The 26,869-nt window shown below is 41.1% G+C and overlaps 1 protein-coding gene across 4 annotated transcripts in view; it reads right to left on the bottom strand.

Moving 5' to 3' along the window:
• The window catches only part of DNM1L (dynamin 1 like), a 63,967-nt gene that overhangs the window by 21,305 nt on the left and 15,793 nt on the right, over positions 1-26,869 (bottom strand). For 3 of the 4 annotated variants that reach the window (XM_077827861.1, XM_077827878.1, XM_077827870.1), the window contains exons 2-12: positions 23,525-23,672; positions 15,793-15,839; positions 14,204-14,275; positions 12,683-12,769; positions 11,230-11,392; positions 8,628-8,748; positions 7,153-7,284; positions 6,402-6,608; positions 6,042-6,162; positions 4,736-4,891; positions 2,915-3,004 (exon numbers count right to left, since the gene is read on the bottom strand). In XM_077827861.1, the coding sequence (XP_077683987.1) occupies positions 2,915-3,004; positions 4,736-4,891; positions 6,042-6,162; positions 6,402-6,608; positions 7,153-7,284; positions 8,628-8,748; positions 11,230-11,392; positions 12,683-12,769; positions 14,204-14,275; positions 15,793-15,839; positions 23,525-23,672 (1,344 nt within the window). Of the gene's footprint in view, positions 1-2,914; positions 3,005-4,735; positions 4,892-6,041; positions 6,163-6,401; positions 6,609-7,152; positions 7,285-8,627; positions 8,749-11,229; positions 11,393-12,682; positions 12,770-14,203; positions 14,276-15,792; positions 15,840-17,093; positions 17,133-23,524; positions 23,673-26,869 lie in introns of all 4 variants that reach the window. The other variant, XM_077827887.1, reaches the window with a different exon arrangement.

Genomic DNA, 26,869 nt, shown 5'->3' with positions numbered 1-26,869 from the left:
ACACCTGATTAGATTTGTATAAATGATAAAACAGTGATTTGTAACAGCACAGTACCACATTTAGCTTTGACACTGTAATTCAGTAAAGGAGACCACTCCCTGCAGAACGGACATATTTCTGCTCACTTTTAGGAACAGGAAAATAAGACAACTGCTGTGGCTATATCAAGAGCAAAAAAGAAGCTTACAAGAACTGGAAGATTGGACAAATGACCAGGAAGGAGTATAAAAATATTGCTCAGGCATGCAGGAGTGAAATCAGGAAGGCCAAATCACACCTGGAGTTGCAGCTAGCAAGAGATGTTAAGAGTAACAAGAAGGGTTTCTTCAGGTATGTTAGCAACAAGAAGAAAGTCAAGGAAAGTGTGGGCCCCTTACTGAATGAGGGAGGCAACCTAGTGACAGAGGAAGTGGAAAAAGCTAATGTACTCAATGCTTTTTTTGCCTCTGTCTTCACGAACAAGGTCAGCTCCCAGACTGCTGCACTGGGCAGCACAGCATGGGGAGGAGGTGACCAGCCCTCTGCGGAGAAAGAAGTGGTTCGGGACTATTTAGAAAAGCTGGATGAGCACAAGTCCATGGGGCCAGATGCACTGCATCTGAGGGTGCTAAAGGAGTCGTCAGTTGTAATTGCAGAGCCATTGGCCATTCTCTCGGAAACTCATGGCGATCAGGGGAGGTCCCGGACGACTGGAAAAAGGCTAATGTAGTGCCCATCTTTAAAAAAGGGAAGGAGGAGGATCCGGGGAACTACAGGCCAGTCAGCCTCACCTCAGTCCCTGGAAAAATCATGGAGCAGGTCCTCAAGGAATCAATTCTGAAGCACTTACACGAGAGGAAAGTGATCAGGAACAGTCGGCATGGATTCACCAAGGGCAAGTCATGCCTGACTAATCTAATTACCTTCTATGACGAGATAACTGGCTCAGTGGATGAGGGAAAAGCAGTGGACGTGTTATTCCTTGACTTTAGCAAAGCTTCTGATACGGTCTTCCACAGTATTCTTGCCAGCAAGTTAAAGAAGTATGGGCTGGATGAATGGACTATAAGGTGGATAGAAAGCTGGCTAGATTGGCGGGCTCAACGGGTAGCGATCAATGGCTTCATGTCTAGTTGGCAGCCGGTATCAAGCGGAGTGCCCCAAGGGTCTGTCCTGGGGCTGGTTTTGTTCAACATCTTCATTAAGGATCTGGAGGCTGGCGTGGACTGCACCCTCAGCAAGTTTGCGGATGACACTAAACTGGGAGGAGTGGTAGATACGCTGGAGGGTAGGGATAGGATACAGAGGGACCTAGGCAAATTGGAGGATTGTGCCAAAAGAAATCTGATGAGGTTCAACAAGGAGGAGTGCAGAGTCCTGCACTTAGGACAGAAGAATCCCATTCACCGCTACAGACTAGGGACCAAATGGCTAGGCAGCAGTTCTGCAGAAAAGGACCTGGGGTTACAGTGGACGAGAAGCTGGATATGAGTCAACAGTGTGTCCTTGTTGCCAAGAAGGACAACGGCATTTTGGGATGTATAAGTAGGGGCACTGCCAACAGATCGAGGGACGTGATCGTTCCCCTCTATTCAACATTGGTGAGGCCTCATCTGGAGTACTGTGTCCAGTTTTGGGCCCCACACTACAAGAAGGATGTGGAAAAATTGGAAAACGTCCAGCGGAGGGCAACAAAAATGATTAGGGGACTGGAACACATGACTTATGAGGAGAGGCTGAGGGAACGGGGATTGTTTAGTCTGCAGAAGAGAAGGATGAGGGGGGATATGATAGCTGTTTTCAACTACCTGAAAGGGGGTTCCAAATAGGATGGCTCTAGACTGTTCTCAGTGGTAGCAGATGACAGAACAAGGAGTAATGGTCTCAAGTTGCAGTGGGGAAGATTTGGGTTGGATATTAGGAAAAACTTTTTCACTAGGAGGGTAGCGAAGCACTGGAATGCGTTACCTAGGGAGGTGGTGAAATCTCCTTCCTTTGAGGTTTTTAAGGTCAGGCTTGACAAAGCCCTGGCTGGGATGATTTAGTTGGGGATTGGTCCTGCTTTGAGCAGGGGGTTGGACTAGATGACCTGCTGAGGCCCCTTCCAACCCTGATATTCTACGATTCTATGAAGAGAATAGAAGTTTAGAAGCTGGAGCTTTGTATTGGTCAAACAGTACACTGATTCAGACAGCAATTACTACTTCAATTTCTCATTCAATTGCTTTGATTCTGCTTCTCCCTTCTCCTTCCTACCTCAAGCTATACTTCTTGATGTTTCTTCAGAAAAAATTACAAAAAAGCAGCAAGGAAGAGAAACAGAGACCCTGATGCCATTCGACATACATAGCTAACTACACTGACTTAAATACCCTCCTCTTAGACCAAAAACTGCTTTAAAATCTCAAAAAGAAACCAGTCTTTAACATTAACACTCTCCAAGCACTGACTTGTTTGAAGCTAGAAAGTGAATTTTCATTTCTCTATCAGATGTATGGTGGTACATGCTATATTAGCACTCCACAGCAGCAGCGTCAGTGTCTGCATACTAATCAACTATGAAGTGAAGTGAGTAAGTTTAGTAACGTATTTTTGTGCATCTCTGAGTCTGATAAAGCACAGCTTCCATGTTAGCAAGAAAATATAAGAGAAGGCTAAGAGGTTTAAAATGTGAATTCTAGGTAAAACTTTTTTTGGAGGGGAGGGGGATTTTTTTTTTAAATTAGGCCAAGGTATTCAAAATCAGGAGCCTAAAGTTAGGTGCCTAAATATGGATTTAGCTTCTATTTTTGAAAATTTTGGTTTAGTCTAACGTTTTTGAAACTAAGATTATATGGTAAACAAAAGCACTAAGAAAGTACACCACCAACAGAAACAATGGTTTGCTAGCAAGCAGGACTGGAATACAAGGTGGTAAGTAACACCACTAATTACCATTTCATTTGTAACAGGTAGCCTCTTACGCAGAAGACAGGTCACTACTTCAACTATGGCATCATGTAGTTTGGGAAACCTCAGCAATTCCTAGAATACAAGGAGGAAAAGCAATGTAACAGAGTTAAAGTCTAATGCCAGAAGTGACCACCAGATCATCTAGTCTGACCCCCTTTATATTACTGGCCACCAACACCCCCTAGCACTCATACACTAAAACCCAACAACTTAAATTGCCCTTAAAGTTGGAATTGCAGATTACAGTTCTTGTTGATTTCAATCAAAAGCAGGGTTAATACTGAGTCAGTGAGCAATAAGAGTTAACAGCAGGGAATGCGCTACTATCGTTTATAATTTTTGTAGCTATAGCTTGATTTTGTTGTCCCACTAGGCACATTTGGGGGAGATTTTCAAAGACAAAAACGGCAGTCACCTAACTACAATTTGTGTGTTTGAAAGTCTCCCGCAATGTAAATTTAAATCAGTGTTACATGCAGACAATTTGGAGATGCTGAAGTTACCAGAGTTTACAGTATCCAATTAAAATTGGTGAGAAACGTAGACAGTCAGAATAAAGCACCCAACCAGGACATACCAAGATGCTGGGGTTAACACTTCCATTAATGAATAGCGCTGTGAGGAGATCTTCTATAGCCACATGCACAGTAGTTTGGACCTCGCTTATGTCTCATCCAAAAATAATACACTGATTCCTACCACCGAACTGATTGTGCCTCCAAGTTCCTTCCTATCTCCCATACAAATCTGCTGTGCCTTCTCTCATAAGCCGCAATGAAAGAGGGAGGAAGAATAGTTATTCTTAATTAGGCACTTTCCTGCAAGTCTCAGCCCTTCCCTCGTGTTGTGTTAATTCAGAATATGAGAAATTTCAACACATCGGCTAACCTATCAAGGTTAAGAGACCTAGTAAGCAGGAGATTTTTCTGAAGCCACAACAGCATGAGTTTCTAGTGATCTGCTGTAAACCCTGCCATCAGCAATTCGTTGCTTAATAAATTATTCAAAAGTGTATTAACTTACTTCATTACACTTTATTAACAGACAACAAAATACTGAAAACAGGAAGTGTCTTACACATTGCTAACCATTTAAACTTTTTTCTAAGGGAATAAGAGAGTCTTTGAAAGCAACACTGTAAAGTTTTCCAATAAAGTTTCTTCAACACATTCAGCATAGATATATGTGGAGGGAAAGAAGATAAAAGCTATGCTCATTCTGAGCAATCAGTGAGATGAGAACGGCATTTTCATGAGGACTGCAAAACCTGAGAATCAATGTTTGCAGGGCTACAAGAACACAGAATTCTGTCTAGTGTGGGGAATGACAACTTTGAATTTTCAGACCACCCCATTTAAAATCACAGTCTAAATAATCTCAACCATTGTATTAACTTTTGGCATTCAATAATAGTACTGTATCTGCATCTCTTCTATCAAAACTAGAGCATCTGAACCTTATGCCCAAATCCATTAGTGCCTTATTAGGCCAACAATGAATACCTTCCACCGTGACAGTCTGACCTTATGAATAAGATCCTTTGCACATTTCCCAGAGAATACACTTTCACAAGGCTGTTTACACAAGTTCACGAATGATTTTTATGTACACTGACAGAGTAACTCTGACATTTTTTGGAAGGGGGGGGTATATAATGTGGATACTGAATTTTTACCATAAAAGAGGTTGCTCAATACTGTTAGACAAGTCGCAATGCACTGAAGCCAGATCTTAAGAGTTTATGATATTTCTAAAAAATACCTGTACACATTTCTAAACTTAGTAGTCAACTTCTGCTTTTACCTGTGTACTGTAATTGCTACAATGTTGGATAATCCTCTGCATTTCCTCATGAACCAGCTCCACACAGCGCAAGCTGGGTTCCTCTAAACGTTTGATTTGCCTCTTCACCAACAACTCAAATGAAACCTCAGGCACGAACAAGGCAGGTCGGGGACCCTAGTCGAAAAAGGGAAGAAAAGGGCAGATCTTTTTTGTATGATAATAGCATCCAAAGTGTGCTAGGTGCTCCACGAACCCTAAAGGGGCATTAGCTGATGAATCCCCAAATTAAATCATGTTATTCTCACAACAAAATATTATGTTCAGCTGAAGGTAAGGTTGAGAGTATGTACCAGTAACCTAAGGGTTTAAAAAAAAAACAGAATAACCCCAAAACAGCACAGGGAAGATGTTATAAGTATCCAAAGCAATATAAACCCATTTTCACTTTAAAAGAGAAGCTCACTAGTACACAAACGCTGCACAAAAAACATCCAATGATTAATTTGGCCCTCAATCTGCAGTTGATTTATAGGTTCAGAGGGTAGATTAGTGAGAATTGTACTATGAAGGGGGAAGCAAGGAGAACCCAGTCCCCAAGTCCCAACATCTCTGTGCTTTAAGGTCTCTTCCCTGCGCTCATACCTCAGTTCCTCTGGTAAAGGAGTTGCTACGGGGCGCCTTTCAAGTATTTGGGGATGTCAAAGCTATTATGTGACCATTGAACCTTTAAAGACCAGTGTCCGTTGTATCAAATATTCTATCAGTGAAAACTCTTGACAGATGTCCAGTCTTCCCCACAGAATTGCTGCATGCAAATTAGCTGTAAAGGTGGTGAGTGGTTGAGTTACCTCTGATGCCACAATGGCCCCACTCAAGAGTTGCTTGTGTTGTTGACCTGAACCTGTCTGTAGCCTAAATAATCATAGTCATGAGAGATCCAATCATTAATCTTATCGTAATTCCAGTCTAGTTTCTTTGCTTTATAAAGTATGCACAAGACTGATTATTTTTGTAACTATTAGGAAAGTTTGAAGTGCATGTGTTATTCCACTGTTAAGATTACTTGAGACCAAGAAAAAACTGACACCTTTACATTTCTTGAAGGACCTGGTTTTAATTAATTTCAGTAAAAATTAATTTAACTTGTATGGTCTCAGAAAACGTGGGGAGGATAAATTGTTTTCTTCACACAAAATAAAGAATTCCTGCTTTAAGCACAACCTTAATTACATAATACAACAAACATGAATCAAGACAAGATTTTTTAAAATCCCATTTTAAATCCAACAAGCAAAAACCTTAGGAAACCTGAGATAATACTCACTGTAGCATTTCTAATAGCAGTCAAAATATCTATAGTGTTAAGGCCACCTAGTGGATCAACAGATTCTAAAGTTCGTCCAAATGTCTCATGAAAAATATAGCAGATTCTAGCTCCGCCACATCTGAAAAAAATAAAATTAAGATTGAGGTTACAAATGAGGAAGAGGAGAAAATATTAACTGAAAGGTTTTTCTATGCCTAAACACACTGAATATTTTAAAGTTAACATTATCAGAGTGTAAAATCTTTAAATATATTATGATTTGCTTTTATACTACTAGTGTCATTTTAAAGTAATGTGATCCAGTGTTTCATGCCAATTATCACAATCTAGATTCTATAAATAAACAATTAAACTTACAGCTCAGAAGTTTCTATATATTTTGCAGTTCCTTCAATGGTGTTGCAATATTCAGTGGCAAACTTGGTAATCAGTTGCAATAAAGTGGCACTCTTGTCCTCTACGGGTTCCCCGTAGCTGTTCAGCAGAGACTGATATTGCGCAGCTAACACATTTATTCTGGTTTTCAGTTCTGGCAAGCAATCTCTGATATGATGCATTAGTAACCTAAAAATAGAGAAAGTATAAATTCCTCTGTTAGAAAAGGGAAGAAATCCTCTTCAAACTTTGTTATCTCCAGCACAACTTAAAATATAAACAATTATGATCAAACAAATATCTTCTTGTAGAACAAAAAGATGACATTTGCTAAGAAAGAGTACAGTAACCACAGATACTAAATTTTGTTTCAAATTTCAAAGGGAGACATCCTAATGTTTCACTGTACAGCAGTAGTACTTAAGGGATGCTAAAGATAAAAATAATTTTTAAAACATTGTGTGTGTTACCACCACACTTATTTTTTAGATCTTTTTATTTGTCATTTACTTTTTGCATTTTGCATGACAATTAATCATTGTGGGGGAGGGATAGCTCAGTGGTTTGAGCATTGGCCTGCTAAACCCAGAGTGGTGAGTTCAATCCTTGAGGGGGCCATTTAGGGATCTGGGGCAAAAAATAGGGATTGGTCCTGCTTTGAGCAGGGGTTGGACTAGATGACCTCCTGAGGTCCCTTCCAACCCTGATATTCTATGATTCTAATCTGTGGTACCTGTTAAGTGTCCTAGCGAGATACTTGGTTCCATTTCGGTTGGCTAGAGATGGATACTTCTTTTGAAGAAAAGCATATTCATCACGGATAGAATCAGCTACATTCTTCTTATTGTTAATATCTAATTGACTCCTAGAGTAAAAAAGAGAACTATTAGTTAATAAACGTAAGGTGCAATTATTTTATTCATGCTTCCACTTTTCTTGACAGTGTCATCCCTAAGTCATCAGAACATCTGCATTTTTGCCTTCATTCTTAACTCATTTCCCCAACCATTTTCTCTCTTTCACTAACCACGTTTACCCAAAGTTTGGTCAACATTTTCCTCTGACAGTAAAAAAGATGGTAGTTCGGTGCTGGGGATGAAGACATGTCATCTCTTTTGAAGGTACTAGAAACGTTACTCCATGGACTGACTGGTTGGTGTTGTACAGTAAGTAGGAAAGCAGTATGGGCAGTAGCCATCCCCAGCAGACTAAGCATGCAGCCTCCACATCAAAGTGGTATCAGCTCTCACATGGAAGATGTGAGGGGTAAAGCAGATGGGAAGAAGAGTAAGCTCCTGAATCCAGGTACCCACACAGCAGCCAACATTTTGAAACTAGGCCACCGACTGCTTATTTCTTTCTGTAATTAAATACAGATGCTCTTATTGTCTCTAAATCCCACACCCATATGCTTAAGAAACCAAAGCATTCCTTCGTATTAAGGAAAGATCCAGCTTTCAAAAGAACATATTAATTGTCACCGACTGGTTGATCGTGGAGCCTCTGACAGTGGATCTCAGTCTCAGTCATTGAGATTGAGATCCACTGTCAGAGGCTCTGCAATTGACCAGTCAATCACGATAGCGTTGCCAACCGTCCTGCAGCCAAACCAGGAGATCAGCCGCTAAGAGCCCGGCAGTGCAGGGGGGCTAAGGCAGGCTCCCTGCCTGTCCTGGCACCACACCGCTCCTGGAAGTGGCCGGCATGTCCAGCAGCAGCTCCTGGGGGGATGGGGAGGAGAAGGAGGTCTTCGCGCGCTGCCCTCACCTGCAGGCACCACCCCTGCAGCTCCCATTGACCGGGAATGGGGAACTGGGGAACCAGTCACATCCGGGAGTGGCACAAGGCCAGGGAAGGCAGGGAGCCTGCTTTAGTCATGCCTCACCTGAGGTAAGCAGCGCCTGGCTGAAGCCCGCACCTGTACCCTTCCCGCACCCCAACCCCACCCCCAGCCCTGAACCCCCTCCCGCACCCTGCACCCCCTCCTGCACTCCAACCCCTTACCCCAGGCTCAGCCCAGAGCCCTTCACACACTCCCAACCCCTCTGTGAGCAAGACACAGCCTCTGAGAAGGGGCGGGGCAAAGGTGTTTGGGTTTGTGTGAATACTGTTATTTCTGCAGTTTCTTTGAGGTAGATTCTGGGTTGCACTTACATTCAAAAAGTGATCTTGTACTAAAAAGGTTGGAGACCACTGCCCTACACTCACCGGTTCACGACCCCAATTATGCCAAGTTTAACTGGAATCACTCTTCCCATAAGTACATCCATAGCATCAGTGCCAGCATCCATGAGATCCAGCTTTGTGATAACAGCAAGCGTTCTTCGCCCTATCAAAACAGCAGGAAAATTGTCATTTACAAGATGTTTGTCAGCCTCAAGCAGTTTAGTAAGGCCTTAGAGTATTCAAGAAGGTCCTTAGCTGAACACAATGGTCAGAATAAGATGACTAGACCTTTGAGCAAGATTCTAGGCCCTACGGGGCTCCAGTAACCTGCATAGAAAAAAAGGTTTGACTGCTGGGTTGGCTGGAAATTCAGATAATTGACGGCAGTGACAGAAGCACTGTGTCAGCTGAGATGGGGTTAGAGTGAGAGATACGAGAAAGTACTAGGCTCACAAGCTTATAGGTTTTAAGTGTGAGCTGAAAGAAGAGAGCCCTGGTATATACCTAGGGCTAGCCCTGACTTGTTTGTAGTTGTACAAGGGCTACACTTGCAATACCACCACTATATGAATGGCGAGGCAAAAAAAAACCTATTAATTTTCTTCTGTGCACAATGAAACAGATTTAACCAGTTTCTAAAGTATACGATCAGATGTTTCTCAAGGAAAATAAGAACTTTATACTTGGATACGAACATCTCTAGACCCAAAGGTGGAAAGAAACCTGTGTCGGTATAATAGATTTGCTTCCTTCGTGAAATGCTTCAGAAACAAATAAAACTTAGACTATCTTGGAGCCTTAACATCTTAAATAGCAACTGGTAAACTAAGCAGAGTTTGACTGGGTAAGTATTGGGATAGAAGGCTCCTGTAGACAAACCGGGTGCTGCAGGAAGAGAATTCAGTATTCAGTACTGTCCCCAAATCTATACTGAGCCAGGATCTCAGCCCTCCGTTAGCTGTTGCTGAGCTGTTATTGAAAGTGCCACCTTTCAAATGGACGCAGATCAGAGATCCTGACCACCGACAGGCATTAAAAAAACCTATAGAACTTTTTGCAAATGTAATAATATGCAAATATAATAATAGCTGCAGACCAGCATACCTGTTACAGGCCTCAGACCTTTAAGGCTGGGAATTATGGAAAGTAGTCCTAGGGTTATATGCCTGATCATATGAACAAGGCAATAAATAAAAAGCAGAATCTGTTGCCCCGTCAGTCAGCCCTGGTTCGAGGAAAGACCTAGGAGGAGGTTCTCCAGAGGGGTTAAGAAGGTGGAGCTTGGAAATGGAACCCCTTAGGGGACATCTACAGTACAATTAGACATTTGCATCTGGCCCATGTCAGCTGACTTAGGCTCACAGGGCTCAGGCTAAGGGGCTGTTTTACTGCAATGTAGAAGTTCAGGCTTGGGCTGCAACACAAGCTCTGGGACCTTCCCAACTCACAGGGTCCTAGAGCCCAAATGTCTACACCTCAATTAAGCAGCCCTTTACCCCAACTCCCACAAACCCAACTCAGCTGCCACAGGCCAGATGGGGGTTTTTAATCACAGTGTAGACATACCTTGAGAGGCTTTGCCTGAAGAAGCCCAAGAAGAGACTGCGATCCTGTGCCTGACACAATGGAGAGGAAAAAATCCCATGCACCAAGGAGAAAAATACTTGGGAAGCCACATTAGAAGGATGAAGCACTGAATATATTTTGTTTAATAATAAACGAAACCCCAGAACAGGGAAGGGAGAGGGGAGAAGAATTTTGTTTTGAACTTCAACTCTGTTTGGGGACTTTGAGTTGGGCCCTGAAGAAGAAGGGAAACCAAGGCAGGTAAGACAACTGCGTGACAGGGCGTTAATCCCGGTGTCTTGGGATAATTTTAACTTGAGTAACTACATTCACTGTCTAAATATTTCTTCTGTAGTTTCAAATAAATAAAATACTTTTAGCTATTTCAGCAGTTGTGAAAATGATTCTCACATAAATACAGTCAGCAAGTATGTAGAGTGCTTTAGGACTCATTTGGATCAGTCACTGCATAAATATAAAATTAGTATATATCCACTGCGCAGAAGAAGTTCAAATCAGCAGACTTGCCAGACAAATACAGGGCACTGAAGTGGGCAATATCTGAACTCCAAATGCTTCCAAATGCATTTTCTCCCCTTTTGAGACTAGAACAGAACCACATGCAACAGCCAATTACTAACGATAGAAGTATGCATTTTCCTTGCTACAAGACACAATTTTGGAGGAATAAAATGTGTAATCACGTAAGCAGGCCATACTCAATAACAACTCTCGTGAAAGCAGCCTTCTTCAATGCAATTATATTGCTTTGGAAACAGCAGTGGATTACAGGACCATATTAGAAGAGTAACAGGATCTGGACTGGCCTTGCCTGGCAGCCAGCAGGCCCTTAATTAGACACTAATTCATGTTAGCATTGTTAACAGCTTCCGAATCGCACAAGCTACAACTGGAAAATGTTATTTGTTAAAATACAACTGTTTCCAGAGAAAATCCACTAGTATGAAAAACAAGTACCATTTTCTCCAAAACTTTAATTTGATTCTTATTTTTTCCTAGGAAAATCCATTTTAAGAGAAATACTAAAATGCAGACGCCAGTATGTCTTGCTGCTTACCATCTGGATCTACCTCCCGTGCAATTTTAAGTGCCTCTGATGTAGCCATGTCTGTGTTGGCAGCTGTGACTGCCAGAATAATTGAATTTGGGTTACTAATGAATCGAAGGATTAGTTCTCTGATTTGAAGTTCAATGTCCTTAGGCTGATCACCCACAGGTACCTGAAGGGAAACAAACAATACAGAACTAAAGGGGGGAGTGAATCATGCAAATCCAAATCACACACTTCTCTCTATTAAAATACACAACAATATAAAATGAAATTTCTCTGGACTAAAAATCAAGTTTGAAACCAGGTTAATGAAGATACTATAAGAAAGGTATAAAAACATGAAAACAGTGCACAATGAGAACCAAACCAAATACTCCAACTTACCGTGTTAATTTTGAAGAGATTTTCAAAAGAACAAATGGCAGTTCTGCCCCTAACTTGCACTGCAAGTCTAGGGAAGTTAGGCATTTAACTGCCATTGGGGAGCCAGAAAATAGCCCCTTCCTCTAGAAAAAGTCACTGTTCAATAAAAACTTTCATGTGGGACCTGAATATTTCCTCCCTTTCAGGGCACCCTGTGTGTCCTTCAGAGCTCAGAGGGTTTCCTCCACTGTTTCCTTGCTTTACGCAATTCTTCAAGTATTGCCACTTCTGTAAGAGGGGGAGGTGTCATTTTGATTCTGGTCAATATTTACCAAATTAGCTACAGGCGTTACTGGTGACACTAAAGTGCCACCTCTCCTATTAGCCAAGCATGCTACCTCCACAACATTTCCAAGCCTCTTATACCTGCTCCTGTATTTTCCACTCCATGCATTTGATGAAGTGGGTTCTAACCCACGAAAGTTTATGCCCAAATAAATTTGAAGTCTCTAAGGTGCCACAAGGACTCCTCGTCATGTAAGCCCCTTAGTGTACGTCTACTCTGCAAAAGGAAAAAAAAACCCCACAGCAGCACATCTCAGAGCCCAGACCTACACACATGAGCTCATGGAGCTTGTACTACACTATTAAAAATAGCCATGTAGACATTCTGGCTTGGCCTCTAAAGCCCAACTCCCTCCCCAGTCTTCAGAGCCCAATCTCCAACCCAATCAGAATGTCTACATGGTTATCTTTAGAGCCGTAGTGCAAGCCCAAGCGTGCAGACCCGGGCTCTGAGACTCGCTGCTGTCATTTGTTTTCTGCAATGTTGACATAACCTTTATAAGAAAACCCTCTCCCCTCATCAGTGTACAGCACTACCAAAAATCCAAATTCGAATCACAAGGTGGGGACACTTAATTTCAAAGCCATACAGAATTGCTGGTCAACTTGAGGAACAACAACGTTTTCTGTTTTTAAAGGGAACCTTAGATGATTTATCAAACGGTACAAAATGGTCAAAACAAACGTTATTTTACCCCTCTCAGAAATAACCTACCTGCAGCAAATCAAAAGGTAAAATTCAGTCACTTACCTTTGTCATTCCTGGCAAATCCACAAGAGTCAGATTGACAACATTCGGTGAAAAAATTTTAAGGTGAATAGGTTCAGGACTGATCCCCTAGAAATACATTAATATAACCAAGAATTAGAGTTAGAAGATTTTTTTTATCTAGACTTACCCCTCAGAAAGCCAATTCTTTATTAAAATTAAACTCCTGAACCAGAGACCTCTACACAAGAATTTGTCCAGAAATAAAGCAATCAGTTTACCAACCAATTTCTTTGTGTGTGTAATCCTGCCTTCTCCTACTTGATGGATAAAACTAAGTTTCAGAAACTGCACATATGCACATAAACATGGCTGCTGATTTTACAAGCTAAACAAAGTGTCATACATACACACCAAGCTGTATATATAAACACCATATGGGTTCAACCTAGGGAGGTGGAGGCTACTTCTTGTGGAACTACTAAAAAAACAAGTTTTGAAGCGAAGTCTGATACCCAGAATTCTGCCAGCACAATCATTTCATAGCAGTGCTGGTGTCACCTCAGAACTACGTGAACTACATGTGCTAGTGGATCCATTACATTATTTACTGTACACTGGAATTGTATGAGGCCTTCCCAACATTTAGCCCCCAGATTTTCTGCAAGTTGGATAGGGTGTTTGCCCCACATCAGCTCCAAAAGGGCCATGGAAGCTGAGAAAGGGCCCATTAGTGGCTACACGAGAGGTTTAGGCTGGCAAAGCAATCCCTGATTGGAAGACGGCATTCAGCTGAGCAGAAAATGGCTGCAGCGACCCTCTGTGCTTTAGAGCAGTAGTCTCCAAACTTTTTGGCTTGTGCACCCCCAGGACGAAGACCGGAAGACCTGCCATAGACATGCCACCGACGGAACAGGACTGGAAGACCTGCTGCAGGCGCACCGCCGGATGGGAACACCAGCCATGGACATGCAGAGCTGCTGCCGAAGGAAAAAAACAGTGCACCCCCAGTTTGGAGCCCACTGCTTTAGAGAGGAAAGGAGGGAATCTAAGGAAATAGTAGGATCCTGTGGTCCTGGCCCCGAGAGAAGGGTGTACGTAGCAGAGAGACTGGCAGAGAAGAAAGCCTGTTGGAGATGAGTAGGAAGCATTCCAGGGAGAGAAGGGACTGAGCAGAAGTTGACTGCATGTTGTAGAGTCCCTGGGCTGGAATCCAAAGTTGTGAGAGGGCCCAGGTTCCCTTACCAGACACTGATGGAGTGGCATTGCCTGGACAGCTGGTCCACTGTGACTCTATACCCCAGAAAGGCAAACAACAGTGACCTGGCAGGAGGGCTGAGTCACAAAGAGGAAGCTGAAGTCCCTGGAGTGAGGGAGGGGCAGCAGAGCGAGAGAGAAGACAACAGGCTGAGACCCCACAAAGAGAGGTGTCAGACCTGGAAGAGAGCTAATCCCCAGAAGAGCCAGGAAAAGGTGCCACCAACAGTGATGACCCCATGACAGTAAGAAATTTCAGAAACTATGATATTCTGTGAACTAGAGTTTAGTTCATCTTGTACCAACCTTATTATTTCCTGAAATCCTCTCGGTTTCATTTTCTATTTCTTGTCGAATTTCCTCAAAGTCTGTATAGAGCTGAAATACAGAAGCAAAAGTAATTGAAAGTCAGACAGCAATGTACTTACTGTATATATCACCAAAATGTTCTTCTTGCCAACATAAAGTGATAAATACTGTAAGTATGCACATAAAAAGCAAGAATAATCTTCTGCACTATTTTACAATGCTATCAGAGTGAACATTAATAGCTGGAAACTAACTGATTATTGAGTAATAACATTCACCTTTGGCTACAATGGGCAGCAGGAGTTACTACTGGATACCAAGATCTCATCAAGGGGAAAGATTTATCCACAATAAAGTGTTTAAACTATATTAGTTTTATAGCTAATAAAATTCTGTCTTTGAATTTTTAATGTGAGTAGGATACAGAGGGCGACATGATGTTAGTGCATCTCCCAGGTACCCTGTTCGTCCCCCTCTCCAGTCCCCTTCACCATACCCTGCAAATCTTCCCTGGTCTGCCTCCATACTCTGCAACCACTCTTCCTTCCTTAAACAGAACACCCCCCAGTCCAAAACTAGGCAGCACAGAACTATGTCATCCAGTTTTCCGTCCTTCCTGGTTCCCCATCTCTGTATGTATCCCCCATCTTTCTCCATCTTTCTCCATCTCTGGCTTTGCCAGAAGTTGTAGAAACAGTTTGGAGTCAACAGCAAATCAACTAATAGTTAAACACTTATGAAATTATTTTCTAAGCAGCATTCTATAAATGTGAAAAAACACCTCTACATGAGTGGCCTAAGCCATAGCTTCAAGCAATACACAAAGAGGGGGCAAAAACACAATGACAAAAAACTGCATTCTGCCACTCCTCTTCACAACAAATTTCTTCTCCCTGACCCAAAGTACAGGGAGTCAGAGCTGGGGCCCTCTTCAACCCAGTCCAAAAAAATCAAAATCAAAATGAACAAGCAAGTCATCAAATCAAGGATGGCTTGCTTCAACCAAGGGAGACAAACTGTCCTTAACATAGAAAGACTCTTAAGCATTACAGTCCTTCAGTGTTCACCACAGGGCTGAGGAAGCTCTTTCTATTCCTTTCAATCCCCCTCCTACAGTCTTCCACTACTTTCCTCTTGTATCTCTGCTCACATAAGTCTCTAGTTAACTCCTTCCCTGACTATCTTAACGTGGAGTAATAAAAACAATTTGTGATGGTATATGTACTTATCTTTGCCATTTCCACTCAATGCTTCCCCAAAAAACACTAAAAGAAAATACATACAAATTTGGAACTTTTAAAGCCTAGCCATTCAGGCAATACAAGCCAACACAGTGAGGACAAGCACTGTAGAAGAGAAAAAACCCAGAGACACCATAACTTTAAACTTCCTTTTCTGAACTTAAAAACTGCACAAACTTCCCAAGAAAAAAATTCTACCTTGGCATGAAATGTAGCATGTGGAGTTCATCCCTTTTAGGGGAAATTGGTGGAGAAGAAAGGGTTGGGACTGAACTTCAGGCTTATAATGGAAAGCTAGCTCACTTTAACTATGAATGAGCTACTGTTACTCCACAATAAACATACCTTATTTTTGGTGTGAAGAAATTTACCCCATTCTTCAGCATCAATTCCTGAAAACAAAACCATTACTTGAGTTAGAGAGGAAAAAAAAGTTTCATTTTCAAGGACACCCTACTAAGAGCCTAAGTATCCTGGTGTCTTTTTCACTTGCACAGTTTGTTGAAAACCAAGATACATTTTCTTTTAAAGTAGCAGCAGAAACGCAAAAGTTAATCTACTTCCTACTGTAAGAAATTAAATGGCTCTAAATACATATATTTAACTCTCTGCATCTCATTCCAAATTTTAATTTGTAGATCCATTGCCTAATTTCCAGTCTCTGAATAATGGATTTGATTAAAAGAATGACTCATTTCCCTATCCTAGCAGTCCCCAGAAATGCCTTGCCTATTTAAAGATCAGTTTGTGACCAAAAAAAAAAAAAAAACAGTTTTCGCAACATCCTTTTATATACACAATTAAGTATACATACAGTGTGCACAGAGTAGGTTTTGAAAAGTGGTCTTTTCATAAGAGGCGAGATCAGATTACAGCTGAAAAATCTGCTCAAGCAAAAAAACCAGATAGAACACTTATGTACTGTTTAACAATGAAACTTTGGGGCATAAGTCTTATAAAGCCCAATTCTGCCAGCAGCCAAGCATCCTTAGTCACAAAGTCTTCCATGTTGGCTGACAATACTCTGTGCTTCTTAGGATCAGGCCCCAAAACAGAACAGGAGATATAGAAGTGGCCATTTCTGTTATTGAGTGTATCTGATGACAAGCTCCTACTAAAAAAAGTAAGTTTTAGTCATATCTGTAGACACCTCTATTCCTTCAACTAGATCTCCATTTTTTAAGTCATGTGGCATTTCAAATTCCCAGTTTCTCTATATAGAAATCAGTTCTAGAAAGGAACCAACAAGAACTCTGCTTACTATTTGCTCATCCAAATACTGCTTATCTAAAAGTAAGTACCATTCAAACTATTTCATTCTGGTAGGAGTCCCAAAAGACACTCGCCAACACATATTAAAAACACATTTCGTAAATTAAAAAATTATGAAAGTTATATGATAAAGCAACACATCACAAAAGAAAAGTTAAATTCATCCCTTAGATGCTAATGCAGGCAAAGACAGAAATGACTGAAATTGAAAAAAAAAGCCACAAGACCGACCAAAACAACCATCAGTCAATATAGTAGCCAGTGTGTCAAAGTAAAAGTGCAGTCAGCAATGAAGTGGCATGAAATGCAGGTAGTTAGAATACATAAACATGCAGATAATGTGTAGGGACAACAAGCAAGTGGCTAAAAGAAACCTTTAGTAAGGTGTCTTGGATTTTTCCATGTAGCAGGGTCTGCAGTTAAACAGAAACAGCATCGAATAAAGTTTAGTATTTGCCATTAAGTCTTACATAGCATTCTCTTTACCTTTCTGTACCAGGCTTAGAGGGATTATAAAAGCATGCATACAGACATGCATGCTATTCAATAATTAATGAAAATGCTTAATGCATTATCACAATACACCGTAAACAGATCCTGATCACTAAATGATACACATTAACCAAATATATTGTAATGTCATGTCTTTATTATAGCTGTTCACCTCAGAATTATTATTCTGAAGTACTTTGATTTCAAACACACAGAACAATGCCCTTTTGGTTCAACAGAGCAATCTAGAACTTCCCTTGATGAAGGGCATTTCTCACCCCGGATAAGCTATAAAACCTATTTGAAAACAAGGTTTTAATATCGGTGCATTTTTTTGAAGTATTGCTGGAGATGGCTAATGGGCTGTAGAGAGTATTAACTTTTTTCTGCATGACAACTTCCTGCACATCAATGAGAAACTCATGAAAATTAAAATAAGCAGAATACAATGGCCAGAAATCTGAGACTATTTAAGAAGAGACTGCCAGGTAATTTAGACTTTAAAAATGTAGATCTCAAAAACAAACTTTATTCACCCTATATCTCCCTTTACACTAAGAAGGCTACTTCCTCACACCAACCTCTACTGGGAGCGGAGGAAGCCCACTAGGGTCATAAAAGGCTACCATCAGAACCCCAAGATCTTCTAGGTTGAAACAGGGACAGCAAGGACTTCCCAAAACGGTCAGGAGCAGCACCACTGGTGCATGAAGAGATCCAGCTGGTCTCCCTGCTCTCCCTCTTCAGTACTTTACAGTCCCTAAACACCAGTAGACCACTTATTACAATCTGAAATCTAGACATTATTGTTCCTGTTTACTCATCCCTTCATTCCACCCTATAACAAATAAAAATAAAGAAATGAAACTGAAGAGACACATGCCCAGTCCCACTCTGATGATGATGTGCCAGTTACTCCACACTTTGTCTTTTAAGATGGTAAGCTCTTTGCAGCAGCAACTGTCTTCCTTTGTGCTTGTACAACACCAAGCACATCAGGGGGCCCCAAAACCTGACTGGGGCTTCTGCCTGCTACTGAGATACAAACAGCACTTGCTTCAGATATCACAACATCCTGTGTTTGGAGGTACTCATGTGAAAAGCTGATAAAATAATGTTGCTTAAGTAAACTTCAGATTCTAGATTCAGACTCTGGCTCCTATCTTCTGGCTCCATATTAACTGTTCAATAAGACTGCAACATTTAACGTCCCATCTCAGATACTCAAACAGTAAAGGTTACTAAACTGATCTGTCATACGTCCTCTCCCCCATCCCATCTTCCCACAAAATGGATGAAGTTTAATTATAAAAATGACTCTTAGCTGCAAGGCCAATTTAATAATTAAGGGGGGCAGAAATTTCACAGAGCTCTCTCAATTGCTTTCTTGTCCTATAATTCAATAGAAAACAATGCAGTGTGCTATTGCCACAAACAGTCATATGGTGGTCAACAAACAGAACTATTTGAGGGTCTCTCTCTCTCAGACCTCAGTGTAAATGAGAGTTACAGAGACACTCTCTCTCTGTCAGATATGGTGATGTGAAAATGCAGTGCTTAATCCCTCACTTCTAATGGAGTAGACTATTCCCTTTGTGTTAATATATTTTCTGTATTTTGGGTTAGAAGCTCTTCGGAAGCTTCAAATTCTGCTCTACTGAAGAGCAATCGTATTTACTATCCCTTCATTTCAGTGAAGCGGTATGATTTTATCATGTCAGGGAAAGCTCAAAAGTGACTCAAAAAATGGTTGCTCTTTGGTCTGGCACAAAAGAAAATCAGAAACACTGTCAGTTACATGGTCCTTAGACTTATCCTCCCTACCAGAGTGCTGAGGATCAAACTCAAACACAGGAGGTAGGCTTCTTCCAGAGAAAAATTATATGGGCTCATTCCTCAGGTAAATCACACTGACTCTTGTCAAAGGATATCAAGATGAAATTAGAATCACTGGAAAGTAGAGGTTATTTCCAACTGCCTGCACAGTCGTTATATCAATGTATTTACCTTCAACTGTTTTTGAAAAACAATTATTCTGCACAACAATATTAAGATCCGAAATCAAGTACAATAGGTGACAATTCTGAAGTCTTTAAACTACAAAACAAGGGAGGAATTTTCTGGGTGAATATACCCATGCTGAAGATAAATTTCTGTTTATAAAAACATCATGTACAAAGCCTCACTTTTGGAACCAAGATGTATATGATTTATAGACAAGCTAAAGCTGGTGTTAAAATGTTAAGTCAAGATCAGCACAATACAAGGAGGCATTCAAATGAAAGCACAAGGAACCTTTATGTGTTCGTACATTTATGAGCATGAAGAGTTCATTAACAGTATGTTCAGAATAGTACAGTGCACTGGTGCAGAAACGGAGGACTTCTTGTATAAGATTCAACTAGCAGAAAAATCTTCCCTCACTTAAGACACTGTCAGTTTGACGGGCAAATATTAAGTTTGTTTTCCAAATTCTAATTCACTCTAATTAGGGGTGCATCATAATATTTTTTGCCCAAGCTACTGATTTTTATTGGAGATTTTGCAAGTTTCGTGTATTTTTTTAAAAACAGAAGTAAAAGCAAATATGTCAATTTATTTAATGACCAGATGCTAAAATATGCTTGAGAGAACAGATATTCCCAAGAGTTCTGAAACAGAAACCAAGTTTACTAAACTGGAATAACCGGAGCAGCTATAACATTGCGGATAATATGAAACTCTTCTTTATTATACAATAAATGTCTAGCATTCCTGATTATCCAGCATTCTTGCAAAAACGGCATATGTTGCTATCCAGTGCCCTGTCTGGTGATTGTGATATTATGGGCCGGACTTAAAAAAATTATAAGATTTCTCAAGTCTAGTAAGTTGCCTTTAACAACTTTAGTAAAATTGGTAGCTAGCCTGTGACATTACCTGGCACTCTAACTAGTAGCCAACTTAATCAACTACAGTCAAGTGCCACAGGGTTAGTTCCATGAAATGCACTTCAGAGTTAGAGGTGTAGAGTTCAGATATGCAACTGTCCTTAGATTTATTTACAAACTGTATTGTATGGCCACCATATGCAACTACTGTACGTCAGTTTTAGAAACATATACTTTCATCTTATTAGCAAGTGGAATATAATTCTAATTATTTTGAAAATAATCCATTATTTGCACTATTCTTGGAATCTTAATAATGAACTACCAAGTAGTCCTAGTTCATCTGGCAAAACTTTCACACTACATTTCAAAGCTAAAATGGTTTTTATAATTCTACATATGCACTAGCACAATGATGTCAGCAGGAACATATTTAATTCTGAGAATAGCATTTGTTAGGGAACAGTACTAGAGGTCCAATAGATTAAGCACTCCTCTCTCCCACTGGTATTTGTCCTGTGTTGTCATTCAGCTTCATATTAATACTCTCGGTTTGGTGACAAAATTACACATAAAATTCAAATTGCAGAGGGTATTTACCTGCCAAAGTGTTTTGTTTTTGTTTTTTAAATGTAGGTCAAATTCTGGACTTCATCTCCTTAACAGTGTTTGCTTTATAATATCAGCAAAACAGACCCTCTGACAGCATGCAGCTTTGACATTGTATGAGAAACAGACCATGCTGACTCATTTAAGAAACAGTCAGTAATACTGCAGCCAAACTCAGCAGCATATAATTTTGTTAATATTCAAAAGAAAGTAAAATGAGTTATTTTTTCCAAACAAGAAAATTCTCTAAATCCCTAAAATTATCATAGGACAACTATGCGTCACATCAGCTACTATGGAAGGACAAAGTTCATATGGTTATTCTTTATTTCATGTCATTTTAGTCCTTGAGGCTGGAATGAAAGAGACACATCTGATCATCATAATTAGCTACATATAGGTTTATATACAGACAGTTGTTTGTGTACTTACATCTAACACACAAATAGGGCCCTATCAAATTCACGCCCATGAAAAATGTGTCACAGACCGTGAAACCCGGTCTCCCCCCCATGAAATCTGTATAGTATAGAGTAAAAGCACACAAAAGACCAAATTTCATGGGGGAGACCAGCATTTCTCAAACTGGGGGTTCTCACCTAAAAAGGAGTTGCAGGGGGGTTGCAAGGTTATTGGAGAAGCAGGGGTGTCACGGTATTGCCACCCTTACTTCTTTGCTGCATTCAGAGATGGATGGCCAGAGAGCAGCAGCTGTTGGCTGGGTACCCAACTCTGAAGGCAGTGCCCTGCCAGCAATACCATACCATGCCACCCTTACTTCTGTGCTGCTGCCTTCAGAGCTGGGCGGCCAGAGAGGGACAGCTGCTGACTGAGGACCCAGCTCTGAAGGCAGCAGCGCAGAAGTGAGAGTGGCAAAACCATACCATGCCACCCATACTTCTGCACTGCTGCTGGCGGTGGCAGCTCTGCCTTCAGAGCTGGGTTCCTGGCCAGCAGCCACCGCTCTCCAGCTGCCTAGCTCTGAAGGGAGTGCCGCCGTCAGCAGCAGCACATAAGTAAGGGTAGCAGTACAACGACCCCCCAACAACTCCTTTTCGAGTCAGGATCCCTACAATTACAACACTGTGAAATTTCAGATTTAAATATCTGAAATCATGAAATTTACTACTTTTAAAATCCTATGACCTTGAAATTGACCAAAACGGACCATGTATTTGGCAGGGCCCTACACATAAAGAAAGGTATCTATTGAAAAGCGTCTGTGTATTTTGCTTTAGTTTGTCCCAGCTTCTTGGAGCATCCGTGCAGTTTATTTGCACCTCAGTAAAGAAATTTTAACTTTGTTGATAGAAGCCATAAAGCTCTGTCCATTCCGATCAGATGAGCCTACCTTACTCTGAAAATTAAAAATGTAGATATAACACTTTGCACATATGTAGTGGCTTTCATTCAAAGATCTCAATGGGCTTTATAAATATTTATTTAACTTACCATCTCTGTGCAGTAGGTGCCATTATCCCCATTTTATAGTTGAAAAGACTGAAGCCCAAGGTCACAGGAAATTTGTAACAGAGTTGAGAACAGAAGAGATGCCTACAAACTCCTAATAATCTGTCCTAGTCTAAAAAACCATCTTTTCTACCCTTAAACTTGCAGACTACGACAAACAAACTAGTAATTATCATGTATCTCATTCTACAGTGCGCAAGGTCAAAGCAGTTGAAAGGGTACCAACACATTAGGTGCAGATAAAACACAAATAACGTGAAATTAAATTTTATGGATACTTTAAAGAAACCAAATGTGTTCTGTGGTTCTATTTTAATATCCATATCAGAGCCCATGCTTGTGGAGTAGTTTCTTGTGCTGCGTGTTATAACAAGTAACAGACTTCTAGAGCCTTGATTTAATATTTTCAGGAATCTGTTTCGAACTAAAGGTTTTTAAAGGAGCTTTATTTAAATTCAGGGAAAACTAACAATTCTAGTATTTATATTTAAGTTTATCATGCTATCAGAAGTGTATGTGGTTCCACTGTCAAATGAAAATATTTTTTGCTATGACTGATTAATTCTAGTGGTCTCATTCTCACATAGACCAAAAGTATTACTTAATGCAAAGTGAAACTGTTCCAACTCCCAACTGGTAATTGAGGTGACACGCTTGATCTGCCAAGGGATAAGAAGGAGTCGCTAAAAGAGACTAACGCTTTAGACTAGACGAGATTTAGAATAATCTAAATCATCCTACTTTCACACGGCTTAGAATTTCTCAATACAGCTTAGTAAATGATATCAATATGCCACTGGAGGTTCCAATTAAGGTTTAAACCAATAAAGGCTTGTTTTTGTACTCCCCAGCCCACTATTTTTTCCAGTGTACATACATTCTTTAACTCCTCTCCACAGTCATGCACTTATTGGGGAGGTTTTATTTATCATCAGGAACAGAGAACATAAGCAAAAATGCTCTGCACACCCTATGCAATCACTACCGGTCAGATACTGGAATACTCTCTTCTCAAAAGGTGCTCACTGAATACAAGGGAGAGAACAGAGGTAAGACTACAAATATGAAACTGTTAAAGAAGAAAAGCTATTGAAAGAACCAATTCTCCTAATTGCCAGAGTTTTTGCAGCTTCTGTTGTATGGGTAGAAAAGGGGATTACAGTGGCTGTTTTTTCAACACAATATATGTATAAAATAAGCCTCAAAGGAATAAGAAAAAATGAGCAAATACATTTTAAAGTTCAAGTGATTTTTTCCCACTTGGTTTGAATGCACAAAAAGGATAGAAATATCCCGAGGTGTTTCCTTTTAAGGAGAACTACATAAACACATGAAGATTAAAATCCCATTTGGATCACTCTTACCATTTTCATCTCCAGATGTTTTCTGACGATCCTCTGGTGAGACATGCACCAGCTGCAGGATAAGGGGTCTCCGGGTGACAATTCCAGTACCTCGTGGGAGCAGATCCCTCCCCACAAGACTTTCCAGCACTGAACTCTTTCCACTGCTCTGAAAATCGAAACACATCCATGACTTTCTTATATACCCATTACTGCAATGCTGTAATATTAATATTTTATATTTTATTTAAAGGAAAACAAATGCCTCCACAGATTGTATTCATTTATTTCACCAACCTTGAAGTAGGAACTTACAGGGCCAGCTCTAGGCACCAGCAGAACAAGCAGGTGCTTGGGGCGGCACGTTGCTTGGGGCGGCATTCCAGCCCCCACCGCCCCAGCTCGCCTCCGACTACTCCCCTGAGTGCACCGCCACTGCTCCGCTTCTCCCCCCTCCCTCCCAGGCTTGCTGCACGCCAAACAGCTCTTTCGCGCAACAAGCCTGGAAGGGAGGGGGGAGAAGCCGAGCGGCAGCGCGCTCAGAGGTGGCGGCGGTGATGGAGTGGAGGTGAGCTGGGGCGGGGAGCAGTTCTTCTGCCCCCCCATTACTTCCTGCACTCCCCCCCCATCCTCGCTCACCTCCACTCCGCCTGCTCCCCTGAACGCGCTGCCTCTCCCTCACCTGAGAGGGAGGGGGGAGAAGCGGAGCAGCAACGCATTCAGGGGAGCAGGCGGAGCAGAGGTGAGCGAGGGCGGGGGGTTGCAGGGAGCCGCAGGAAGCAATGGGGGGGGGGGAATGTGGCATGCCCGGGGGAGGAGGAGGGGCCAGGGATTTGGGGAAGGGGTTGGGAAGGGGGGGAGGGGCAAAAAAAAAGTGGGGGCGGCCAAACATTTTTTTGATTGGGGCGGCAAAAATCCTATAGTCAGCCCTGGGAAACTTACTGGGTTTAAGAAAATATTTTGCACTTTTTTAGCACTTTCCATCCACAGATCTCAAAGCACTTTAAGAACGTTAATCTTCACAACAACCTTTTGGAAAGAACTGAAAAGTTGCTTAATTGTACTTTAACTTCTATAAAGCAACTCTGTATCTTTTGAGGTGACTATTTTAAACATCTCACAGTAACACTACAATGAGTAACAGTATAGTAGAAGGTTAATTTTCCTGGCTACACCATGATGGAAACATACAAGTGTCACCAAAAAAGATGTTTGGATCTGGGTACTTATCCTTTCTACATCGATATACTAGGATTTTACACATGAAAAGGAGTATCCCAAGTAGAATTTTGCAAGGCTATTTGTACACTTTTTGGCAGATAACTCCACTGACTGCAAACCTGATGCATCTTGTCTATAGGAAAATCAACCAGCAGCAGCTGACAAAACACAGCAGTTAAGAAATATTTTCACTAGGACTGCACAATCCTATATTCCATCTGAGTGGCATTTCCCTCTGCAGAACTTGTGTATGGGGTTGGTAGAAGTGTAACAAAGGAGTTCTGCTTAGATCGGCAATAAAATCATATTCATAGATTCATAGATATTAAGGTCAGAAGGGACCATTATGATCATCTAGTCCGACCTCCTACACAACGCAGGCCACAGAATCTCACCCATCCACTCCTGCAAAAAACCTCTCACCTATGTCTGAGCTACTGAAGTCCTCAAATCGTGGTTTAAAGACTTCAAGGAGCAGAGAATCCTCCAGCAAGTGACCTGTGCCCCATGCGACAGAGGAAGGCGAAAAACCTCCAGGGCCTCTTCCAATCTGCCTGGAGGAGAATTCCTTCCCGACCCCAAATATATACAGAGGTTTGAGGAAATACCTTGTTAAACATCTAAGATTTACTAGGCCTGGGTACATCACCTAAATTCACTACAATTCTGGATTGACGGGTTTGGTTTTGCGAGTTGTTTTGTTTTAATACAACCATACTACACTATTCAATTTCTCTGTAGTTTGCAGTTAAGGAGATAAGAATAGAGGACAGGGAGCTAAAAAGCTCTTTGGCAAGCAGTGAATTATTGAGTCCCCAAATTATCACCCACCATCATGGTAGTTATTTAATAATCGTTGAGCATATTGACAAGTCTACCTGCTACACACTAGCTCTACAGAACCCTCTCCACTGGGTTCCAATCCAGGGCCCAGTAGTAAGAAGCTAAGTCCTGCGTCTCAAAGTGCGAGCCTGCTGTCTCGCCTCCCTGGATCACTTCCTACCAAATCCCTCTTTTCCCAATGGATAAAGTAAAAATATGAAATAACTGAAATCAAAAAGTCTCAGATCTTCTGAGAGCTGCAAGTCCCTTCTCTGTGGGTTTGGCAAAGGTGGTACAGCCAGTAGCAGCTCCTGCGGTGCTCCTTCCCAAGAGATCAGCATGTAGGTCAGCTCTCCACCAGCCAGCTACTGAGCTGATCTGCTCCCCTTTTAAGTTCCTCCTCCAGCCCATGCATGCTTTGCAGGTGAGGGGGGTCAGGGCTGCCTTGGTCCAAAGTAGCTGCTTAGCCCCTTCCTTTCCAGTGCAGGGTTTGTACACTGTCACGGGGGTACTATTTAAATCAAAATAGTAAATAAAATTTGGTAACAACTGTCTTATTCCCAAAATAAACTGCTGCTACCCTTCATTATCTTCAGCATAGAAAGCTGTTTCTTTAACAATAGTTTAAAGTCAAGAACTGATATGGAGGTCATGAACCTAACCATATCATTGTTTACAAAAGCAGATTAAGGTGCCACAGAGAGAGATGGACACAGTGAAAGGAGGATAAAAGAATGGGATTAAAAAGTGACTTGCTAAGGGGTTAAATTATAAAGTGCAAAGTAGTAACAGATTTTTATTGATGTGATGGGACAAGACAACCAAATCACTACCTGCCCCACTAAAGAAAACAGACAGCAAGAGAGCATTAAAGAGAATATTTATGAATACAACTTCTACCTTAGAATTTATCTCCTTCTCAAGTATACAGGGCCAAAACCTTCAATCGTTACTCAGAATTTCAACAGCCTAAACTTTAATTTAAAAAAAAAAATAAAAAAAATAAGAGCTTCATGCTCTGGGAGAGAGCTATTTTACCAAAAATTGAGAAAGACTTAAAAACCATACTAAAAGTTATGCTGTTGTTGTCAGATTTGCAAACCACAGCTGGAGTTACGTTATGATGAAAAAAAGTCCAAAATAATCACACCTAAATAATCTGAATAGGAATGTGGAACCACTCTGAAAAATAACTACATAAATGTGGCACTCATTCCACAGACCTGTTCCCTGTGTGAATTTTGGACATATCTTCTGATTTGTACATTTTAACTACTTTCTACCCAAGCAACTCTACAGAGCCAACAGTTAGAAAATGGGGCT

The sequence above is a fragment of the Eretmochelys imbricata genome, chromosome 1 (assembly GCF_965152235.1).
Source record: "Eretmochelys imbricata isolate rEreImb1 chromosome 1, rEreImb1.hap1, whole genome shotgun sequence".
In the NCBI taxonomy this organism is placed as follows: Eukaryota; Metazoa; Chordata; order Testudines; family Cheloniidae; genus Eretmochelys; species Eretmochelys imbricata.
The sequence above is the reverse complement of the archived record's forward strand: the minus strand, read 5'-3'. Positions and strand labels throughout refer to the sequence as shown.